This window comes from Perca fluviatilis, chromosome 11 (genome assembly GCF_010015445.1).
Source record: "Perca fluviatilis chromosome 11, GENO_Pfluv_1.0, whole genome shotgun sequence".
Taxonomy (NCBI): Eukaryota; Metazoa; Chordata; class Actinopteri; order Perciformes; family Percidae; genus Perca; species Perca fluviatilis.
The window spans coordinates 19,181,739-19,206,668 of NC_053122.1; the positions used below are offsets into that span (position 1 = coordinate 19,181,739).

General features: G+C 40.1%; 1 protein-coding gene across 1 annotated transcript in view; it reads right to left on the reverse strand.

Moving 5' to 3' along the window:
- Positions 1-443: 443 nt before the first annotated feature.
- colec12 (collectin sub-family member 12) overlaps positions 444-24,930 on the reverse strand; it is a 34,069-nt gene continuing 9,582 nt past the window's right edge. Inside the window, exons 3-10 of the mRNA XM_039816447.1 lie at positions 11,077-11,199; positions 7,240-7,326; positions 4,007-5,050; positions 3,023-3,637; positions 2,738-2,880; positions 2,490-2,599; positions 2,171-2,313; positions 444-1,446 (exon numbers count right to left, since the gene is read on the reverse strand). Coding sequence (XP_039672381.1) covers positions 1,427-1,446; positions 2,171-2,313; positions 2,490-2,599; positions 2,738-2,880; positions 3,023-3,637; positions 4,007-5,050; positions 7,240-7,326; positions 11,077-11,199 — 2,285 coding nt within the window. The 3' untranslated portion in view covers positions 444-1,426. The remainder of the gene's footprint in view (positions 1,447-2,170; positions 2,314-2,489; positions 2,600-2,737; positions 2,881-3,022; positions 3,638-4,006; positions 5,051-7,239; positions 7,327-11,076; positions 11,200-24,930) is intronic.

Genomic DNA, 24,930 nt, shown 5'->3' on the forward strand with positions numbered 1-24,930 from the left:
ATCCAGTTTATATCACAGCATACTAAGGTCCAAAAGATTCAAATTAATTTCTTTAAGCTACACACAGTTGAGTAACGTATGAAGGTTTTTTTTTGTATCCTTCCCTCATCCCAAGGTTTTTAGCAATAACAATTAATATATATCTAAGTGTTTGAAAGAAATGGAAGTTGTACTGCCAATATTGAATCTTGTTGTGACATGTAATTGCCCTTGCTTTTGTTTGAGCTCTGTCTGATTGTTGTACATTGGCTTTGTTAAGAAATACATATACAATAAAGAGCCTCAAATACATAAAAGGATGCAGATGTGCATAAATGATATAATGTATCGATTAGGAGTTTTCTTTCTTCTTTAGTTTAAAATTGCCCTAAATGCTTTTCACGCCATATCATCTAAATGCATTTATTACAATATTTCATAGGACAAAAAACACTGACTCCACACAGTTTATTTCCCATTTTATTGTGATCCATAAAAACTTAGTAATTTCATTAAGGCATAATGAGCCTTGACCCAGATTACAAACTGCTACTCAGTCCTTAAGCATTATATGAATCGGAAAAGGACAATCATACAACAATACCAACTGATTATGCAAATTATAAACATAACATTTCACAAATTGTATTTGGCATAATGAATGAATCACTGTACGATGGCTACATAACAATTTTATTTTACATATTGTTAATGTGCGCCTCAAACTTTACAAAACTCACACTGGCAGTCTAAAGTCTAAAGAAATACTGTCCTTCATAAAACAGCAGCACTGCTCACACTGAGCATCTATTCTCAACAACAACAAAAGACATTGATATTTCAGTTTGTAGAAAGGTGAAATTTACACTAACTTTATTTCTATTTATTATCTGAGTTCGCAGTAATTCGCTGATGAATGTGTGCTCATCATTTTCCCGGGAGCTTATTTCTAACAACAGTTCTGAATATGTGAAGTATTTGACAGTATAAAAATAGTTCCGCTTTATTAATAACATAATCCTCTGATGTAGATTTTTTTGTAAGAGTAAAGATTGAGAAGGCAGCCAAGAAATAAAACAATATGAAATTCAATCCCAACCAACAATGTATCTTTTGTGAAAAATTATTTACAGATACACCTGTACAACTGAGTCTGTCCCAAATTATGACTTATTATAGTCTAAATAAATCATGTTTATTTCAGTACTAATAAATCAATACAATAGTGGGCTGGGTCCATGCATGCTCTGTCTTTTGCACCATACTGTGTTGTAAAGTGCCTTTAAGACAAAGACCAGTCCAAGTCTCAGTGATGCTTGACTGAGCTGGCATTATCAGAGTCCTCTAATCATCTTCTTGTCATGCATGTCATTCCTTGCATCTTCAACCTCAACTTCAGCCTCTTCACCTTTTTCCCAGAGACAGCTCACACTGTCTCCGATGGATGCTATAAAACTGGAACTTTTACTGTGGAAAAAAAAATAACAAAACAAAACACATTAGGTTCATTTTAACACCTCTATGATAGGCTGCTACATTAACAGTTATAGCAACAGCAATAACATAACTAAATAGGGTATTCTGCAACCATTTATTATAGAATGATGCAGACACACATTTGGCCAAGAGGTGCTCAGAATGATTGAAAGTTTGAACATTTACATGGCAACTGAGCAAACGCTCCTGATGAGAATTTTGCGATATGGTCAAAAGCTCCAGAGCAAGAGGACCTTTAGCTGAGATTGTTTTGTCAATGGACTCTGCAGTTTATTTAGAGTCAATCCCATTTACACCATCCTGGTGATCGTAAATACCAGCACTCACTAATAGAGCACCAAAAGTGCATTCATCTGCATCAGAAAACAGTCGCCAACACATACACAATTTACTCCTGTTTTAGTTCTATTTGCTAAAAACTACAGCACCGAGCTGGTTTCAGAGTATTATATATCTGTGACTCGTTTTTAAAGATATACATCTTTGAGTGGACTTAGGGCTGAGTACCACAGACTGAGCAGGGAAGTCAAACTAACACATTATATGTTCTGGTCTTTGCATGGGATCTGTTGCCAGTAAAAATACAGAAAGGCCAGCTCAATCCTTTAAAAACACATCTGCGGCACACACACATGCACAAATAAGAGATTTCAAAATTCAAAAAGATCTGATATATACTGTAGAAGGTACTGACAGTCAGAGGCACGTTCACAGATGAAACCGATGCGGTCAGTGCAGTAGAAATCATTCCAGTTGGCATTATGGATAAGGCCAGCACAGTCCTCGCCGTCTTCGTGGCCATGGGTCCAGTTATCAGGCTGGCCAGGCTTCCACTTCCTGATAGCAACAACATGAACAATATGTATTAAAGTTGAAGCATCATACAAGGTGTTTGTTACCTTCATAGAGGTCTGGTGTTTCGGAACAGAATGAAGCAAGGAATCAAGATAGAAATCACTAAAACACATACATTTCATTTGCTTTATAACAGATTTTTCGTCAGGTTAACTCACTTGAAAACAGGTAACGTTCCATCCACCCATTTCCAGACATTTTCCTCCTCCCTGTCAGTAAGGCCTAGCCAGAAATAGCCCTTTCCTGCAATTTTGTTTCTCACAAATTGCTACGGATAGAAGAGAAAAAGATTGATTTTACAGAATAATTAGTTCAGAAAAACAAGACTTTAAGATTTTAAGATTAAGTTTGTTCCATTCTTTGTAGTCAGTGAATGTAGTAAAAATCAGGGTCTTATTTAACTTACCTGTTCGTCGTTGTCGTTAATAATGAGCATTAGAGATGTCATGTTAGTACAAAACTGCTTGGACTCGTCAAAGTTGAGCCTCTGGGGACCAGAGGAGAAGTAATAGCAGCTGTCTCCAAACTTTGTGAACTGAGGTGGGCAACCTGGAATGAATCATTTACAGAATATAACTTTATTACTTATTTCTATATATAATAAGTAAAATTATATGTATCAGGATTTGTAAAATGTACTTAGAATGGGCAATAAATGTATTTTCTACCCTGATGTAATCATTTAACTCACCAGGCGCTGAAGTATTGGCGTCAGGAAGCTGGACCTGCTGGGACACGGAGCCTTCTGGTTCCTCTGCTGGTTTGGGGGGTTGAGATGGTTTGGGGGGTTGAGGGGGTTTTGGAGGTTGAGGTGGTTTCGGGGTTTCAGGGACCTTAGCGGGCTGAGTGGGCTGAGTGGGCTGAGGAGGCTTTGAAAGCGGAGGGCCAGGCGCAGGTAGCCCTGGTAGCCCTGCTGGACCGGGAGGGCCGATTGGTCCAACAGGTCCGCGAGGCCCCTCGAGCCCTGCAGGTCCTGCTGCTCCTCTGGGCCCCTGTGGCCCTTGTGGTCCTGGCAACCCTGACAGTCCATCTCTACCAGGAATCCCCGGGGCCCCAGGGTCACCTTTTTCACCAGGGTTTCCAGGTCGACCTCCAGACCCTCTTGATCCTTTAGCCCCTGGAAGACCCCGAGCCCCGGCTGCACCCTTTGGACCTGTCGCACCTGGTGGTCCAGCAGCACCTTTCTCTCCTTTAGGTCCCACCAACCCCGGCATCCCTTTGTCTCCCTTATCACCCTTTTGACCTGACTGGCCCATTGGCCCCTGGGGGCCCTTATCACCCCTGGGGCCCCTTGGACCTGGTGGACCTGAAACATAATACCAGCAGATGAGTGTGTTAGAATGTACTGTTGCTGTTGAGATCTTAACATGTTTCACAAAGAAAACATTGCATTTATTTCTTGTACTTTGGTATTGGCACCAAAATTTAAAGCAGTTTACAAGATGATGTGAGAATCTATTACAGTTCAAACAGTTTAAACAGGTGTACAAAATGTTTTTTACAAATACCTACAATAATATTTAAATCTGCATGCCACAACATTCACATTTGAAGAAGTGTGTTATGTTCATGTTGTTCATGATAGAATTAAAATCAAACCAATAAATGATCTTATGATCGGAACATTTCTTTCACCATTTCCAGGATAGGCACCAAGCAGGTCTTCTATTCTTACCCTGCAGGATGGTGAAGTTGGTGATGAGCTGTGAGTGCTTGCTGTCCACCACCTTCATCTCCTCCATCACCATAGAGAGGTTGCTGACCTCTCTGTCCAACCTGGCTGCCAGCTCATCTTGCTGTGCACGCAGTTCTTTGCTATCTGCACTGGCCTCTGTCACACTACTGTTCAGCCCCAGTAACAGGTCTGAATGTCGCAACACTGTCTCAGCGCAGGACCTCAGGCCATTCAGGTCGGAGCTGATGGCACCGAGGAGCTGCGTGGCGAAGCTCACGTTTCCGGTCACACGGTCCATGTCGTTCTCATGTCTGTCTAACCGTGATTCCATCTCATCAAACTTAGATGAGGTGGTGTTATCGTGGTCTCTCTGGTGGTCCATCAGCTCATGCAGGCTCTGGCCATGGTCCTCATTGAGAGCGGAGGTGTTCTGGATCTGGCTGGCTAGTGTGCTGAGCTGAGCCCCCAAGTCATCCAGAGCTTCTCCATTGGAACGGGCCAAGGCTGAGTTATTGGCTGCCAAAACCTGGAGGTTCTGGACCTTTTCCTTCAGCCACTCTGTGTCAGCCCGGGTCTGCCTGGCTGTCTGCTGCAGACCCTGATAGTCATTCTTCAGTTTCTGCACCGCCTGGCCTGCGTCTTCGACCGTCTTCTGCAGCGTGCTGAGCTGATTGCGCTGCTGGGACTGGGTGATGTTTAGTGCACTGATACTAACCTGAGTCTGGCTCTGCACTTTCACCTGGCCCTGTATCTCTGACTGGAGCCGTGCAGTGTCTGTCTGGAGGTTGTCAATCATGCCACCGTAGGAGGCCAAGGTCTGGTTGACCCCATGCAGCGAGGCCTCGTTGCCTTTCATAAAACTCTGCAGGGAGACGTGGCCATTTTGCATGTCATCTCCTGTGATCTGAAGCTCATCCAGCACATCCCTGTTTCTGGTTGCCCTGAGGGCAATATCATTCAGTTGTTTCTGTAATGCCTCCAGATCGGACTTGAAAGTCTTGATGTCACTTGTGGCATTAACTGACTTCTCTCCTGCCTGATCATCTGAAAAGGTGACACACAAACATATCTATGTTACAGTGTTTCTCCATTGGTTTGGCTCATTTCTTGAAACAGAAATGACATTCTCAAAACAACATTGACAAATCTCCAAACCACTTGGCAATTGTTCACAAGAGAATTGAATTTCTCATTAATTTCATCAAATTGCAAATGTCTTAGTACATGTCTCAATGTCTCAGTACATCTTTGCAAATTATTAAGTACAGGTAGCCTACATTTAGCACAATTTCCAAGTGAATAGATCTTGTTGATCTAAACTGATTGTTGATTCTAAGTCTAATGGTTGTTCTCTCCAAAACGTGTCAGCGTCATTTCATTGTATAAGTCATCACATGCACAATAGTCTGTTCAATTGTCAAAATTAGTCAAGAACATAATACCATGAATCCCATATATGAATCTCTTGGAACATTTGATTAATTGATTACAGCAATTGACAGTCAGGTGAAACTAGAACTTGACTAACAAAGAAGTTTGACACATCTCAGATGACCAATCAGTTACCTGACAGGTGCTGTCCATTATTGTGAATGCTGCCAAACATGTATATATAGAGCTTGACCATGCAGGACCAGTACAATTTCTGAACATGGAGGCACTTGGCCAAGTAAATGAACAAGGGCAACTGCCTGCTCGAGGAAAAAGAAGAGGAAGAGGAAGAAGAAGAGGAGTAGGAGGAGGAGGAGGAGGAGGAGGAGGAGGAGGAGTAAGGGTGCATGGTGGTGGAATAGGGGGAAGAGGCCGAGGAGCACGAAGACACCATGCTGTCCCGGATGAAATTTGGGCCACAATTATAGACCATGTCATCAACCATGGCCTCACAATGGCGGAGGCAGTTTGCCAAGTGCAGCCTAATGTGCCTCGCTCTATAATCTCCTCCATCATTCAAACCTTTCGCAGGGAAAACAGGTATGCAGTCAGTCAATGATGGAATTATATGTTGTATAGGACAGGACACTGTGCATAGAGCAAGAAATATATTTATTTACTCATTTATTATTATTAATTGTGTGTGTGTGTGTTTGTGTGTGTGTGTGTGTGTGTGTGTGTGTGTGTGTGTGTGTGTGTGTGTGTGTGTGTGTGTGTGTGTGTGTGATAGGCCTACAGTAATATCTTACCTCAATGGGATGTTATGATACTAAAAATTAAGAAAAATATTGGAGAAAATAAACTATGGAATAGTTTTGATGATACAGTTTACAGTAGTATTCCAGTCACTGTGCAGTGATGCATTTGAATTGTGGTAAAGTTACTGTAAGTAAAACAACAATACAATTACATTGGTAACTCATTCTGTAAGGAATACATAAGGTATACATTATGAAAGGAGTGTTGTCCTTTGAATTCTATGTCTAGGATTGGATGACAACCTTGCACGGAATAAAAATGGTTACAATTTCCTTGGCAGTATGAGTGCAATGTGTGATGTCAAACCTGGGAGGCTACTCTTATCCTAAAATCAGTTTTATACACAATTGTATTCTGTTAGCCAGACAAAAAACAGTACAGTAACCGTTGTCAATGAAGGACTGGGCTAAGACTGAAAGGTAGACATGAGGGATATTTCAATGGTCCTCTGCCCTAGTGACAAAACATCTAAACATTTTGACTTGCAGTGCTTACACAATGCCAAAGGGACGAAGCATTTTGGGGGCACTGACTATTTAAATGAGTAAGAAATTTAGTTTTGACACATGAGTGAACTGTTTTGGGAGAGATATGAGCTTTTGCAGGTGAACCATGGTGTTGTGCTGAACCATGCAGGTTATTTTGGCAAAAGCACCAAGAGTGTTGAGAACGTCCGGTCTGTTTCAAGAAATGAGCCGAAGCAATTGAGAAGGATCTTTGCCATTTTGGTGGCACTGACTCTTTATATGGGAAAGGAATTTAGTTTTGAAGCATGAGTGAGCAGTTTTGGGAGAGAGATGAGCTTTTGCAAGTGAGCTATATTGTTGTGCTGAACTGTAAGACTGTTTTGCCAAATGATCTTAGAGTTTTGAGAATGTAATTTCTGTTTCAAGAAATGAGCCAAACCAATGGAGAAAAACTCTAATAGAAAATGTAAAAAAATAAAAATAAAATAAAAAACACAGCATTCAATTTTTGTTCACAGCTATTGTAGATTAAAACAATCCATATTTGATGTCTAATCTTATGTTAATGAGACTTACCTAGTTTCTTCAAGTCTGTCTCCACATCATTGATCTGGCCTCCATATTTCTGCATGCCCTCTGTGACACTGTCCATTCTCTCGACCACTGGCAAAACAGGGAAGAGAAGGTGTGAATAGATACGTACAGTATATACACATACAGGGGAAAAAGCAAAGTTGTTTGATAAGAGGAATCCTTATACAATCATCACATATACTAAGACACTGACAGGAAGTGCATGTCCTGTGGGACAGATAGATGGATAGATAGATAGATGGATAGATAGACTTTTTCAGATTAAGATTTAACATAAAAAACACTTGCAGATTAAACTACCAAAAGTATTTAAAGCAGTTAAAAGAAGCTCCACATCTACAAGCTACAACATTAAAATGTTGCTTACACAATAATCCATCAATAATGATAATCCAGTATAAAATAATACAACACTGACAGGAGCCATTGTTTTGTTGTTATGTTGTTGTTTGTTGATGTTATTTTACCTCAGAAAAGAATCTGAATATTTCTTCCACCACTTATAGATCAACCCCCTCAAACCTTAACGCGTAAACAGAGAATTTGCTAAGCTAAGCTGATGTGAACAGAAGAGGGTGCTGCTGTATTCATTCCTCTCAAGTCAATAACTGGAAACTCAAACAGCATTTCTGAACGCAGGATGTTGAACAGGGTACAAGTTTCCTATGTTTTCTTTTGTAACCGGGCAATCTGTTGATAAATACAAATGTAATTTTCAGAGTACATTCACAAATTCCACTTCAAGAGTATAAACAATGTCAAACACATGATGAATACCACAGTAGTACACTGTGTCTCTGGTTCCACTTTCTCTCTCCTCCTAACATCTGCAACAAGAGTCCGTCTCCTCTGCTCCACCGTTTGTTTTCTGTCAGTATGTGGGCGTCTAAAAACTGCACTGGAAAGCATCCTTAGCTTTCACTGTTATCATTCCAAAAGTGTCAAAAACACGAAACAATAACATGCACATGGGACAAACAACAACACATGGGCCCAGTTTCAAAGAGCTGTTGGTCAACTGCTGTGAGTATGCAGCTTGAGCCTCTATTTAATTCTGTATATGTTGATTTCTTTATCTTTTTGAGTACTGTACTTTAAAATACTGTATTAAAATGTATTTGTTACTCCCCTCCCCACACACACACACACAGTCCTGTATTGGAAAAACATTATGAGTTATATAAGGTCACTAATTTGAGTAAGGCTTATTGGCTGCCTATTGTGAAGTTATGAGCTGCAGTTACCCAACACGAGGCCCAGCACATTAATTCTGATCAATGCTGGAAACACCACCATTGCGTTTAACTTTTAGCAAAATGGGCCAATTTGGAGGGCCAAGACTAAGAAACATGTCGATTAGTACAGAAAACTGTATTTATGTTTGCTGGTAAGCTGTATGTTCTGTTTAAAGGGTGCAGAAGAGAGAAAAACAACAACACAGAAATACAGCCTTCACTGTTTTTTGCAAACTATTTTGGACACTTCCAGCCATTTGTGAGTCAACCTGTGGTTCATGAGACAACAAATTGCTACCAAGCCATAAAATCTCCTCTGGGTTGTTAAGCCAGCGTAGTCGCTGCATGGTCATCTGGTAGACATTAGAGCCAAACCACCAAAATCACATGGGATCTATGCAAACACAGACCCAAAGCTGGAAACCCAAAACAATCCTGACAGCACTTACAGGGAATGATTCAGATCTTAACTTGTTGACCATATTTTGAATAAAATCATTCCACAGTTGTCAGTTGGTTGAGCTGCATGGTTCACTAGGTTAAGGCACCCTTTTTTTTGGGGGGGGGGGCATTTCAGCCTTTAATGGAAAGAACAGCTAGATATGAAAGGGGGGAGAGAGGAGGGGATGACATGCAGGAAAATCTTCTCAGGTTGGAATCAAACCCCGGACCTTCTTCATCGAGGCATACACCTCTACATATGTACGCCTGCTCTACCAACTGAGCTAACCTGGCCACTGCTCAAGAATATTTTGACAGGTGTTCCATGATTTACTGGGGCCACAAATGGCTCGATGGTGTTTTAAGCCCCCAACGTCTCCTTCCAGGCAGCGCTGCAACTGTTGACTTCAAGGCACCTGACCCTAACCTTAACCTTAACCCTAACCCTAACCCTAACCATAACCATAACCATTGCCTAATCCTAGTACCTTTCAGGCAGCACTGCCTGTAAGGAGACGTTGGGTGCTTAAAACACAGATAAACCCACAAACGTGTAAGACTGAACAATACACAAAGTGCATTCCATATTGATGGCGCCTGAGATGTAGGAATTCCCTTCTGTTTCTATTCAACATCATTGCCCCAGCTTAAACAGGGAGAAAAGGCAAAAATGGGTTGCAGTAAGGACAATGTTGCAAAACAACTGTGTTTCTAATCTCAAGCTCTGGCCAATCTCTGAAAGATAACAATTCAGCGGAGAGTAAACAATGTACTTTGTCAAGGGAGTCTCTTCAAGTGGTAAATCTTAAGCTGAACTCTCTGACTTGGTTGGTTTTAGTTTTACATTCTGTTACAGTGATATGATCTTTTGACTTTCATCAAACCTCAGAGAGAAAGACAGAGAGAGAGGTTGCACATGGGGAAGTACAGGTAAGTAAAGGGAAATTCGATATTTCATGTATATACTGCATTCATTTGGGAATGATCTACAAACATCTATGTCTCCATGCTGAAAATAAGAACATCAAGACTTGAATTGACAATTCTACCAGGTGACTGTTTTGAAGTTAGTCTATTAATGCAAAATTAATTTTAGTTTTATCAAAAGAGACAAGATAACAAAACTAATAGTCTACAACTACGCTAGCAACTCTTGGGGCTGTACTTAGGCAAGTTGTGCTTTGAGCTAAATGCTAACGGCAGCATGATAAACATGCTTAAAATGACAAGATAGATAGATAGATAGATAGATAGATAGATAGATAGATAGATAGATAGATAGATAGATAGATAGATAGATAGATAGATAGATAGATAGATAGATAGAGTTTTATTGATCCCGAAAAATGGGAAATAACGGTGTTGCAGCAGCAAAATATCAGACACACATCACACATACAGAGTATACATTAAATAATAGGAAAAAATATACATGAAATAATAATTGAATACTACACGAGCAATATTTAAAATATTACAATTTGGAAATAAAATGTACAACTGTTAATGTGCAAGTTGGGGAGCAAAAATGTACAACTGTTTCACCAGTAATGATATGATGTAGATAAACCTATTGTGCAAGGTTGTGCAAGGTGCATTCAGTGTAGTTGTGATGTATATGAGTCTTATCTCACACTCAGTGATGAAGTGTTAAAAAGTTTAATTGCCTGTGGTAGGAATGATTTCCTGTAGCGGTCTGTGCGACATTGAAGCTGTCGGAGCCTATTAGAGAAGGTGCTCCTCTGTTGGACAATGTTAATAGGCTGATGTTTGACAGGTAATGTTTGCCATTGTCACAATCTTAGTTTAGCATGTTAGCATACTAACAAAATTGTCTACGTACCTTGTCTGTTTAGTCTGTTTTGTTTTGTCTGTTTTTAACCAAAACTGTAAAGCGTCTTTGAGTGTCTAGAAAAGTATTATATAAATGTATTAATATTATTATTATTATTATTAACAAAATTGTTACTTTTTACTGCAGGTTTTTGGTCTTAAACCATCGTTTTGGACAAATTCAAGGCTTTGACTTGATTATGGTGGTAGTTGTAAAGTCAGAACACACTATGGGTTTTAAACCTGCACTTGTTGTTGTCTTATTTGAGAAATTCTGTGTTAAATGTAAGGAATTGATTGTGAGACTTACCTTTGTATCCGAGGACAGCCACTGCTATGGTGAGCAGGGCACAGAGCACATAGAGCAGTGCAATGGCCGCCCTCAGTGCCCAGTCATTTTTACACTTGGTGCACTCCGTACCCTCCTGAATTCCTGCAATATACAACAGAAGTTCTGTCACAAATCTGTGTAGACTATGCAGTTAGTCTGCCTTATCCTAGTAACAAAGCAAACTGTTGAGAAGCAGTAGTAACTTAAATGTTGTGCAACTGGAGTAGGGAGTTAATAAAAAATACACCAAAGGTTTTCATTCAAAAATGAAATCACAAGGGGATTTTTTTCTTCATTTCATATCCAAGTTTAGTACTGCGTGTCTAAAGTGGGACACACTGTGCCTTTCTTCAGCCAAGTAGCAATCGAAAACATTTTCCCTCATGAATAAGAAGACTGAGTGTGAAACTTAAAAAACACTGAACATGTGTTCGCCATACGACAGAAACCGAAACAAAACAGTACCATTCCTCTTGTGTGTGTCATTTCTCGTTGCCATCCAAGCTAAAACCACGGTGCAGTGAAATCTCTGGTCATTCATGTCACAAATGTTCACTAGTCTTAACAAAACGTCCTGACAAACACCAACAAAATGTGATACAATGCTAAACATTACGCTATAGGCAGGATGTTTACTTAACTTCATTGGAACTGACCATGTAGCCTCTGGCAAGCAGAGTGAGAGGGCAGCTGGTGTATATTCACAACAGGCAATAAAGATCTTTCTTTCTTTAAATCATATTATGTAGAAAGGGGGGATTTCTGGAACCTGTAACACTATATCAGACAGGAAGGTTTTAAAATAAATAGCTCGAGCAAAAACAAAACGGTTTAAAATACAATTTTATTGTTGTAATATCAAACTTGTCTTAAAATCTGGGATATCCAAAATGTGACTTACAGGAAAACTATGGTTTATTGCAACATGGGTATTAGTTTCTCTCTGGCAATAGCTCTGTTCAATTGTCAAGAATTTTAAGCAAACTTTTGAAATGTAGCAACAAAAAGAAATGCGAATTAGGCTGGCAAACTGGTTTGGAGCGAATAAACATAGTTTCATAAGAAGTTGGCGCTATAGGCTCTAATCCGCCAGTAAACAGTGTAGAAGAAGCAGAGGTTGCTAACTGGAAACAAAACGAGTTGCTTTAGCCACCTTACCCATCTATGAGAGAAAAAGCAGAGAGGTCTTTGAGGAATTTGGTTTAATTAGGTAAGTTTTTGTCCGTGAGTATTGACCATGTTTCATGCTGCCTGGCGACTAAGACACGTTATTGGAATATCCGGGAACACGCCGACAGCAGAAACAGACGATCACTCCTGTGAGGTAAATGTTTCGCTACGTCAGAACTTATTTGGCAAATGCTCTTCCATATCCCATTGAGCGAATCAACTCTATTTCGATAAAGTCAAAAACCGCCTCAATCAAGCGTAAAAATGTTTTGCGCAATTGAGGAAGTTTTATTGAATTTTGCCATTTCCATCCAGCTTTACTAATGCAATATTTCAAAACGTGTATGAAACTATGTGAATGGAAACACGGCTAGTCAAGTATTGCTGAGATCTTGAAACAGGACCAGATTGCTAAAAATAGAAAGAAACACAAGCAGTCAGACAATCATACTAGTCGTAAACAAGCCAAGAGTTTAGCAAGATTCATTACTGTACCACTTTATTTGGAGGTTAAACCAAAAGTGAGCACACCCGAAATGTCAAAATCCCTCATTGCACAGAAAAACTGTGTGTACAACTATGGCAAGTACGGCAGGTAAAATAAAGTTGTTTTTTGTTTTCTCTTGGCTAATCTGGCAGTTTGGTTACAACCTGTGTGATCACCTGACTGATCATTTTACCATTTATGCATTGCTTTCAAATTCAAAAACATGCACTTGGCATTTTGGGTAGGTCTATTGTTTCCACTGGGAGAAACTACACAAATTGCCCAGCGGAACTGACATCTTCATATGACTTCAGAGTATCAGAGGCCTGTCTCTGTCCCTTTAAGTCATGTCACCCGTGATGGGACTGAATGTGTAGCCACAAGAGGCTCCATCCTTCCCAGTCAGGGGTGGGCCAGGACCACCAGAATCCCCAGTACCCCGGGGATTTGGCTTCTTGGCTTTGGACCCGTACATCTGTGCAAACATCGCGTCTGACCACCTCAAAGAGGCCCAGCGTTAGACCAAGACATGGATATGCAGGCCACTGTTGTCCTTATGTGTGCTGAGAGCCTCATGTTGGGAGCCAGTGTGGAGAGCTCCACCAGAGATCCCCCCACGCTGGTCCTGACCACATGCTGCTTAAAGGACAACATCGCACCATGTAAACAAGCAGCCGACCGTCTGCAGGTTCTGGGTCAAGAGCAGAGCGGGGGTGGTATTTCTGTGTTCATTAGAGTTTGAACGTGTTGGTAGTATCATACTGTATGTGTGTCCCTCATGCTTTCAGGGTCTCTGAGTTTCAATTACTTTTTCAGAGTCAAAACACTTTCACTCAGGCTTTTTCCATTCTACATGCTTCAACTTTTCTACAACCCCCCCACTATGAACATACAAGAACAGATTCTTCAAGTTATAATGCCTCCACATACCATTGTTTGCTAGACTGTATGTCAGATTGTGTGATTAAAAACAGAGCATGAATCTTAAAAGCAGCCTTGACATGACATTTTTTGTCATCTATCTGCAGTCTGAGACTGTGTTGATGACTGGACTTTGAGGTTCAGGTTTAAAAAAAAAAAGATGCTTAGAATATAAAAGACCAAATCTCTGGTTCTGCTGTATCAATTTAGCAAACTTTCCATTGTTTCCATCTGACATTCTTATAGGAGTGCAATACTAAATCGATAAAGTACTCTTTTAAGGCATTAAAAAATTGCAATAGGGGCAGCCTCTAGCTCACCCAGTAAGAGCGTTCGCCCCATGTTGTCTGAGTCCTGCAGCGGTGCAGGGTTCGAATCTGACCTGCTGCCCTTTGCTGCGTGTCATTCCCCCATCTCTCTCTCCCCCTTTCATATCTATCCACTTTCAAAAAACAAAGGCAAAAGCCAATAGATGGGAAAGACGTGATAATCAGTGAATTAATTATCTGTTCCTTAGTGGGGGGCAGCAATGGAAAATGCTCCATCACCTTTGGATTCTGACTTGGAACTTGGATGTTCAAGCTATCTGAACATAATGTGAAACATTTGTCTATGATGGTTAAATAATAACCAAAGATGAAAGTGCTTTAACTGTCAGGACTTAAACTTTAAAGTTTTTTGAGTTACCACCATCACATACTGTACTGTAGAACCTGGCAGAGACAGGTTACAAACCCAGATTTTCATGTTCTTACAGCAATGATGCTTTCCCTGAACTAACATGGAAATTCATTCTGGGAAGAGCAACCAGTAACTCTTTCCAGGGTCGCAATATTTTCCCACTGCTTGTCACTGAAGTGTTTTCTGTTCTCCTCTAAGGGATTTTGCTAAAGCAACAATTCTTACAGCGATGTGGCACACAGTCATGATGAAAAGCAAATGCTTCCAAGGTAGCTGCAGTATTCTGTTACACAGAATGCAGAAAGAAAACAAACTACTGGATTTCTATATTCACACTAGATGTGAGCCAAGTAGTTCTTTGATGACTTGCTTTGTCATAATTACATCCACAGAGGATGTTAAGGTATGTTAAGGTAATCATGGTAAAGTAAACATTTCTGAGACTGAACTCATACTGTTTATTATCCTGATGAGCATGCTACAGGAAAGTCTTGGACAATCAAAAGCATCATGTATAATCTTTTCAAATAAAATGAAATAAAAATAAAAGAAAATCAAGTAGAGCTTTCAAATCCAAAAGTCACCATAATTTCTTCTTTGCTTGTACTGCTTACTCAGTTTTGTGTTACAACCCCCCCATGATGTATCTCACTAGTCAGCGAGTGTGTCATGTTTAATATCCAAAGGGCCATTGAGACTTCTTGCTGTCTACGCATAAACTACCACAGTACATAAACATGCTGACACATACATGTCATGAGCTGACTGAAAACACATTGCTAAACTAAACGGCCCGGTACAGAACAGGCAAGTGTGTGTGTGTGTGTGTATGTGTGGGGGAGGAGGGAGCTTCTTAACCCTGTTGAGGGTTCGGAAGCTGGACGGCAGCCAGGACATCCCAATCAACAAGATGGAATCCAGCCAGGTTATCCCCAAGAGGTAAATAAATGCCAGAAAAGCCTAGAAAGAGCAGAGGTAACATGAAGAATACTGCATCTTACATATTATTACTGTCAAGTGAGAACCATGTATCTCCAGTTTGGGCCGTTCTTTTGTATTTACGCAATCATTTATGGGCTGATCTTATGGACCAAGACATAAATGAATACCTGTGAGCATTTATCTTCAAATTACTTTTTAGCTATGCTACCAATTTGGCTCTCGGGATGATTGTCCGTCAGTCGATCCACCACTTTGGTCCAGACTGACATTTCTCAACACTTACTTTTCTTTTTATCTGCTGTAAATTTCATTCAGGCCAGGACCTTTAACTGCAAATGATTTTGACGATGACAGCAAAGATGGTGGTCAGCCACTCAATGCCGGACAACTTGGCAAGGGGTTCAAATCATCGGGCACAATAGCCTGGTCTGGCCTGGCCCCAACACCGGCTTAGAGGGTGCAACATGGCATAGATGGGTGATGTTATTATACATCCACAAGTTGGACGGGCGTCACGGAAATCTCTGTCCATTATTTAGATGGCACAGGAACATCAGGGCACAACGGTGGCTATGCGGGTGCTTAAGAATTAGATTACCATAAAATTAGCTAAAGACATTCATGGTGTCCAGAGGATGAACACTAATTACTTTAGTGATCCCTTGAATTTTCCTCTAGTGCCCCCAATAGGTAATACATTTCACTTATCCAATAAAATCTACTAGAATGATTGTCATGACATTTGATACAGACTTTCATGTACCCCTCAGGATGAATTCTAATAGCTTTGGTGATCCCTAGCATCTAACACATAGTGCCATCATCAGATCAAAAATGTAATTTGTCTAATACTTTGGTTTATGACCAAATACCTACCAGACATTTCCACCATCCTCAGCTGTACTTTGTTAGCCTGACGTGGTCCTACTCAGATTCTAGTCAGAATGTCGACCTCGAATTTTGTGGGCGGGGCTAAATTCGGCTGGCATCCAGGCTAGTACTTTGTAGTAAAGGCTACTAAATATTAGCAAGCTAAACTAAGATATGAACACAGTAAACATAAAACCTAAACATCAGAAAATTAGCATTGTCAATGTGAGCATGTTAGCATGCTGACATTAACATTTAGCTCAAAGCACCACTGTACATCCTCACAGAGACTCTGAGTAATCTTGGTAAAATCCGTTTTGACAAAGAGACTATTTAAGAAACATTTAGATATCTCTAGAGCATCTACTGTAATTTATCTGACCAGTGGAAGAGCTGCACAAATCACTCATGCGAAGAATAAATTATCGTCAGTTGTGGTTCAGCTTTTTCATTAGCTGTCACCAGGGGCGATTCTAGGATCAGACCTTTAGGGGGGCTCAGCCCCTAATGAGAACGTGACATGGATACAGTGCCTTGCAAAAGTGTTACCCACCCCCTGCTAAATCAGTAATTTCATTAGCCTATAATCTCTGAGCTAACTACTGAACAACAATGTCAGCAAACGTTTTTTGACACTATGATTGAACTAAACCTGACACTGACTATAAGTCACAGTAATAATGACCAATTTGACACAATGTTCTAACATTCAGCAATTTTAGTTGCTTACGTTTCAATTTGGGTTCTAATCTGCGCCATGAAATTACCAACTTCTTCTCTGGGGACTACCAACGTTAAATTTCACAACCGCACTCCTGCTCTCCCTCTGACAGATTAGATAGAGACTCAGCCAAAGGCAGAAGTCTGGCACAACCACCTCCGATTGGCCAAACCTAAGTTGCTGTTAACCCTTTCCTTGACTGGGTTACAAGTGTGTAGCATTGGCGTCAGTGACAAAGGATATTAAAAGGGAATCAAGCCCTTTGAACCTGTCATTTTTTGTCCTTTGTCACTAACAGACAAGTTCGCAAACTCTCAATTGAAGCACTAAAATTTTTTTTTTTTAAAAGTTGTTTAATATTATAATTTTTAGGGGGGCTGAGATTAAATTTAGGGGGACTGAGCCCCCCTAAAAAGGGTCTAAAATCACCCATGGCTATCACGTTAATTCACAAAAAATGAGAAAAGAGGCAGAGAGAGAAAGATGGGGGCAGCCCAGTGTGGTGTCTGTATAACAGCTGTATTTCATTTGGACTCGGAGTCAGTCAAAGAAAAAACAAATCTCAACACTTATTCCATTATTCCATGTACCTGCCATTAGACTTGCCTGCATGCCCTGTCTCACTCCTGGCTGGCAGTGGAAACTTCCATGGCAACACAAAGAAAGCCTGTACAGACTAGAGCCTTTTTGTGTGAAGACCCTTTGTGCAGAGTGTTAATACTATGTTACATACAGTAACTGGGTGGCTACCACAGCCGAATAGGGTCACAAGCCAAAAACCAGTAGTCGCACAGACAGGCCATGCCTGTTTACACCACATGAATGGAGTCTTGCAGATTACAATGCTGCCAAATGCTGCATTATTTGGAGCATGTCACAGTATTCAGTATTTTACATGAAAAAAGTGAATTAATGAAACAAGACTAAGCATAATTTCACTAATTACGCTTCCCATTCATTGTCTATGTAAGCAGCCAGGCAATGCATTCTAGTAGCGTCGCGGCAACCTTCGAGAAGCGGGGAATCGAACTGCATGCTCCTCATTACCATAAAGTTGAGGTCCAGGCTACTTCCAGGGTTTAGTTTTGTTACTTCCTGTGTCCATGTTCTACACTTGAATTTAGGTAAATAAAGTGACTTAATTGATTTATGGTCTTCTCTTTTGCAATTCACTGCAATTCCGACAGATAAGACTGATGTAATTGTACTTATCTATCTTATAGTGCAACCTAGGCTTAAAGAACTGAGAGTGGTGCTTCTAACTTCATTCTTGAGACAATGCTGAACCTATAACTGAGCTAACAAGGTGTGCTGAGGTTGTGGTGTCCCCCTTTGGCCCTTATAGCTACCCCAGTATTAACAGTCGCCAACTGGAATGTTAGCAAGTAAACACTCTCGAACAGGGGAAGTTACCACTGAGACAAATTACTAAGACATTAGGGTCCTTGAGTTTTTTTTTCACTCGCTGCTAACAGGTTTGTGACACTTTAAATTGGGCTCCGGTACTCTAGAACATCTGGACCTTGTTACAGTGGAGCCAAATCAAAGGACGCATGCTAACATTTAATATATAATTCCTTCATGCCAAGCATCATCAGAATAACGGGCCAATTTCTTTTCTTTTTTACTTTGCCTTCTGTGTGCTATTTTGGGTGTTTTTATAAGAAACCTTGTCCATGACATCAATGATGAGTAAAGAGATCAGTGTTTTACAGCCGCCAGAGATCTGTACGCTGGCTGCATGTCTGAACAGGATGAGATGCCCTCATTAAAAATACTCACACATGCACAAAAATACACATTGCCTAAAGCTGAACAGTGTCTTTAAAGGGCTTAGCCACAGACTATATGATAAACACCATACTGTGATATATAGTACAATATGGACCGGCGGCTCTGGAAAACATCCTCTTCAGCATGCCATCATACCTTAAGTCTATATTGGCCTGCAATAAAATGTACTTAGGGACTGTACAAAAATCCCCCCTAATAATTTTTGGAAGGATTTCTTTAGGAGAGCATGGGAAGATCTTTTGAACTTTTTCCTCATCCCAGATACATTCTTCCTTTGTGAGATATATTTTGAAAGGTTGTTTTTTTAATCAAAGAGTTACATCACAAAGATTGCTTTGATTTATTTTTTTTATATTTAACGCTGTTGGGTTTCTTGAAAGAGCTGTCTCCAGCTATGTGAGTCAGGCATCATGTAACTGATTTGAGGAACAGTCATACATCTAATCATATACATATTAGTTAGTAGCATCTGATATAATTCATATATACAGTATTTTCATTAAGTGGAATCACAGGTGTTTCAACCATTCTGCAGCTGTAATAACCATTTACTGTGCAGCTCCTTATTGAAAAAAAAGAGGCTGGAATGGACTGTCAAAAAATTTGTAATGCCAGGGAGGGTCTTGCTTTTTACAAAATTTTGCATAAGATTCAACCACCCTCCCCAATAGTTTTTATCCTGTCCCTTAATTTATATTTTTTTCCTTTGCTGGAAATTGCAGTTTTTACATCTGGGTCAATTTGAATATGATTTGCTTTTAGAAAATTTGATATTCTTTGCTTTAAAAAAATCATTTTAACCTGCATATACAAGAGCCACTGCAATCTTGCCTATCACCACCTGCTTTTTATGCTTTAAATGCTTAAATATTATATTTTCTCTGCAAAGTTTATATAATGAGCAGTCTGCTGTTTTCTTCTTCAAAGTGCTAGAAAAACACAAACAGAGCCTATTGGTAGAGGAAACAGTTAGATGGCCTATTAAAACAGGGATTTAGATCCAATGAAGGAGAGAACATGGAGTTGATTAGATCTGGTTTTGTCATCCCATCTGTGCTTGGTTAGAAGAAGACAGACTGTGACAAATGGGTCCTATGTCGTAATCTCAAGAGACAGACTTTTAAAGCACGCAAGTGTGCCTCATAAACAAAGTTGGGCCACTGTATTAAGGATACTTTATGGGGCAGGATTGGATGTCAAAAAAGTCTTTGTGTTTCAGTCAGCAGTTTCCATCAAAGACTGAAATCCAGGTTCACTGTGTGTGTCTCCTGGTCTCACTGTGGATGGTGAGATTTGGAGAGAAATAGTTGGCAGTCACATCTGCTACCACAAGTTTCTGGAATGTGTTGTAGGTCCACCGTGAGCTGGCAAGCAGAGATGGCATTGGCAGGCAGGATTTTATATAGTTTTAGTGTAATTGAGAATTAATATTCCCTGGGAAAGCTGTAAAATGCAACTCAAATAGCACCTGCAACTACACTGTAAAAATTTATGTTTTTAAAGCGGGCATATGCAAGTATGTACACTTATGCAAACACACTAAGGACTTATTAACTTATGGTGAGCTTTATTTTAACTCAATAATTACACTTCTCTCATCACTTGTCATTCTAAATAATGATTATTTTACTTTTTATGTTATATGACTGTACTATAAAACTGGGCCTGAACCAGAAATCAGGAGAACCATTTAATCAGTCTTGTGCTGAGAAGACCATGCAACATAAATATTCCGTGGTTCTACTAAACATGGTCAGTCCATCCTGATAATCCATTATTAAACAAATGAAACAAGAGAAGAGAAGAAGAGTGAGGGTTGAAAATAGTAACACATTTAATTCCAAGCAGTTCTTACTATTATGTCCTACTAAATAATGTATATTATTTGCATTGCAACGTTTTCACCCCAATCTGAATTATTACATTTCCAACTAAAATGCAGAACATTTATAGTGAGAAAATGCACTCCTTCAAAACAGGCGTTTCAATTACCATCATACCATGAATTTAGAAAAACATGGAAGCCATAAACTAACTTTATTGGCCTAAGAGGAGAACTAAAGACCCCCTGGCTCCTCCTGCTCGTGTTCCAGTGTTGGCATGTTGGAATGAGGTAATTTTAAGTAAAACAGGACCATGTGATCCTCAGAGAGAGAGAGAGAGAGAGAGAGAGAGAGAGAGAGAGAGAGAGAGTGGGGGTTGATCCTCAATCATGTCAGTCACACTCACACCACATGAGCATCTTTTCTCTCGTCTTGAACTTATGACTTTCCCTAACCCTAACTAGGGGTTTACCCTGCACGTTAAAAAGTAACGCCAAGGGGTCCTGACCAAGCACATTGAAAATTACGCAAAAGGGGTACGAAGAGCGTCAAAAGTGATGCCTAGGGGTCCTGACCAAGCACGTTACCCAGGTTTGGCTCAAAAACCCAATCTCAATTATGAAAAGCACCTCTCCAATGTGAGAGGTCTTTAATAGCTAATATTGGGTTCCAAAGGCGCAGTGAGTGATGTAGTCTGCCAACACAAGAAATATGGTTATTATAGCAAAACCCACTTGGGAGATAGCACTGGCCACTTCAATGACAAAACCCACATTAGATATAAAATGGTTTCTGTCACTGGTTTAAGTCATTTACAGGGTTAGGCAAAGTGCACAAGACGGTCTAGTAAAGCACGAAGTTGCAGGATGTTGTACTTCTGAAACTTCCAAGAAGCACTGTGCTATGCTTCTGATTATAATTCTCATTATTTCTCAAGAACCCATTTTTGTCCAACTAATTTTCCTATTACCAAGAAAAACATGCAGCATTCTGTTTGTAAAATATGGATTGGAAGTGTGAGCAATATCAAACAAATCTATAATTGTAACCACAGTCTGGAGAAAGATTTTATTCATAATGGCTCCTACATTTAAGCCTCACAGAGAACTATCTGTGCCTTGGAAGAAATCTAAAAATCAGACGCAGTGAGATCAATCAAAAAGCCAGACTCTTCCTAATCTCTACCTCACCACAACAACATGAACACAAATAAACTGAGACATATTTTGTCATGCGGGTTAAGAATATATCAAACATTCATGTGGACCCAAAACCGCTGCTTTGGTGCCAAGTTGAACACTGGAGTTTACTCCGCAGAACATCTGTGCAGTTGGGATTTCGTGTGGTCACGCATGCTGGGTGGGCCCGCCTTGGAAGCACTTAAGATACTGAATCAGCAACAATCGGCACCCAGCCTGATGATCATCAGCCTGAGCTGAGTCTGTGCTGCACTCCATCCCATCACCGCACAACACTTTCAAGCTTCATTGCCCAGTAAAGCCGATAAAACCACACAGTGTGGACCGAGCCAGCCGTCCAGACAAGTCTGGCTTTACATTTGGGGTAAGATGCTGCCACAGAGAGGGTGGTCTAACTACCAGCTCAGGCCAGTGTAGCTGCACTATGGTCCATGTCGAAAGTTATGTAATGTATTATTAAACTCATTTTATCAAGAGATGCAGTATTCCAATTGTCCAAAGCACACAAAAAAACACATTTTCTCACTTATGCTGGTGCTACAGTCATGCAGACTGTTTAAATTGCATCTGCTAACGGTTTGGAGATATTACCTCTGAGATTTTTGTGGCTACCCAGTACAAAACATTGTGCTTTCAAAGCATTGAATAATTATCCTGGTTTAAGGCTTCTGAATTGCTGACCACATTTCCAAATGTTGAGTCATATCGATATGTTGCTGTGCTCATTGACAGCTGTTTCCACAATTGCAAAAAACAACTAATCACGTCATAATCCTAAGAATAAGTTGTCATCTGCTTGTGCCAGAGCCTGAAAAATAGTGAAAGAGAAATGGTCACAAGAATGGCAAATAGCTTGGATGTGACTGACACCGTATGCAGCTTGTTGTGAATCAATGTACAGAAATAACCTCTCTTCAATCAGCATATCTTAACTTACATGACACATGTTAAGATAACTGCTCCTAGCTATCGCTAACCACGTCAACTTAAAATTGTATCAAAAACGGCATACATGACACAATGTCAAACTTTAGTTTGGAAAAAGGACAATTTATTTAGATTATTAGGCTGATGAAAAAATGTATACGTTTAAGATTCAACTACAAAATCCATTTCCAGAAACAGTATCCCAATTAATCTGGCAATACATTCTCACTCCCATCTCGTAAAATACGGACGCTTGGTCAGGTGCCTTTGTCGTTGTTATTGATGCTAAAAGTCTCCTTTAGCGTCATATAACGCGCTTTAACTAAACGCGCTTGGTCGGGACTGTTGGCGTCCCTTTTGACGCAGTTAGGTTAAAAAATTTATAAAAAATTGCACCAAAACTACATATACTATACTTCAAGAAGTAAGTGAGAAAATCAGTTTTTGTTCAACGTGGGTGAATCAACACTGAACTATTGTACCAAATTACTTAACACTTAATCCTGCAGACATAAAAAGCTGCTATAAGTATGTTCAGGCAGACCGAGTCGTTCTGATATTTTCCTTTGCAGCAGACTTACAGATGTGAATATACAAACACATGCCTGACTTGAAACGGTCATCTGAAACACTTGAGAGCTCAACGGAAAAACTCTACATGGCTGGCTTCTTTGCACAACATGCAGACATTTTTCAGTATCTCCAGAAATATAAGTACTAAAGCATAAACAAGAAAACCAGTGATTGGTGTGCTGGTGTGGGGCCAACAAAATCACAGCCAGAGAAACAAACGCAGGCGGGTCTGAGAGTCGGATAGTGAGTAGCACTGTGACCCACAGCACAACAAAGAAAAATACACGTTTTTCATTCTAGCTTTCTGCAGTCTTTTCAAAGAGAGAAAGCAACGAGGTTGACGTTGGCCCTCTCTGGAGCCAAAAGACCTTCATTAAGTGTGTGTTACACTTAATGAAGGTCTTTAACTTTTTCAGCCTATCTGAGACTTGTTGACAGAAAATGGAGTCATACACTTCCAATACTTGCATGTGTTATTCTTGTGACTGAGCCAAAACCTGCTGGGTAAGAAGAGCTTAACAAACATCCATTATGTGAAAGAAGACACCCTATGAGATGTTAACGTATCCCTCGGGGACACGTAGCATGGAGTGGTTTGAAGAAGTGTGATGAGGTGGTTAGGCCGACTTCGGTCAAAACAACTATGGCTATATATAAAACCGTTTACTCTCCACTGCAACTCCACAACTGTCATGTGTTATATCTGAAATCCTTTTTCATTGACATATTGAGTTAATAGGAGCTCCTTCTCTAATCTCTGCATATCATTGTCTGTATGTGTTTAATAAGTGCCTTCTGTAAAGATAAGATGGAAGTCAATCCAGCTGTAGCTCATTGATCCACCAGCTTGATAGCAAATGGAGCCTTGCAGTAGTTGAAGCTGTTCCATATACCATCCTCATAGTATATGAAAATGTGCAATGTTTGATACCAGGCATTCCATAATAACTATTTGGCAGTCTTAGCTGAATACACCAATAATGACTGCACTGCATCTGTGCTGCTTCTTGTAAATGTAACTCCCTCTATCTTCCTCTCATATTTAGATTTATGTAGATGTATTTATATTTAAGTTTTTCTCAATATATGTTCATGTCAATTCAAATGTTGCCAAAAGGCTTGCTTAGGGACAGAAAGTATGGAATGGATAAGATATGGTTACAGTAGAGTTAGGGTGGTTGAGGTTAGCTAACTAAAATTATGGTTAGGGTTGAAAACAACCCCAACACCAATTGTTTGTCTGCAACAGAGCACATACTCTGGTCTCCTGTATGAAAGTAAGATGCACTCCAGGCCCATTCACCACCCTGGTATTCACACATGTACACACATACAAACTCTTAACACATATTTGTTATTTACTCCACTCAACTAAATAAAAACACTAAATGGAGAAAAGCGGATTGTCGAGGTAAAAAAACACCCCAATTCTCTACGATATGACTTTAACGACACATATACGTTGTGTGTGTTAATCATGACCATGCTCGTGAGAGAAAGGAGTGTGTGGGAACGCACCATTACTGTCAGTCACAGTACATAAAGGACACATTACTTACTGCACTGGTAACCAATGATGGCAGCAGACATAAATTATGCCTGACAGAAATGTCCAGGATCAACAGACCGTCCTCACCCAGAAAATGACGTTCAGGTCGATTGTGCAAGCTGCTTATAATGACTCATATTTACAATTGTCATAAGGTGGCAACCTCTAGTGGCTGT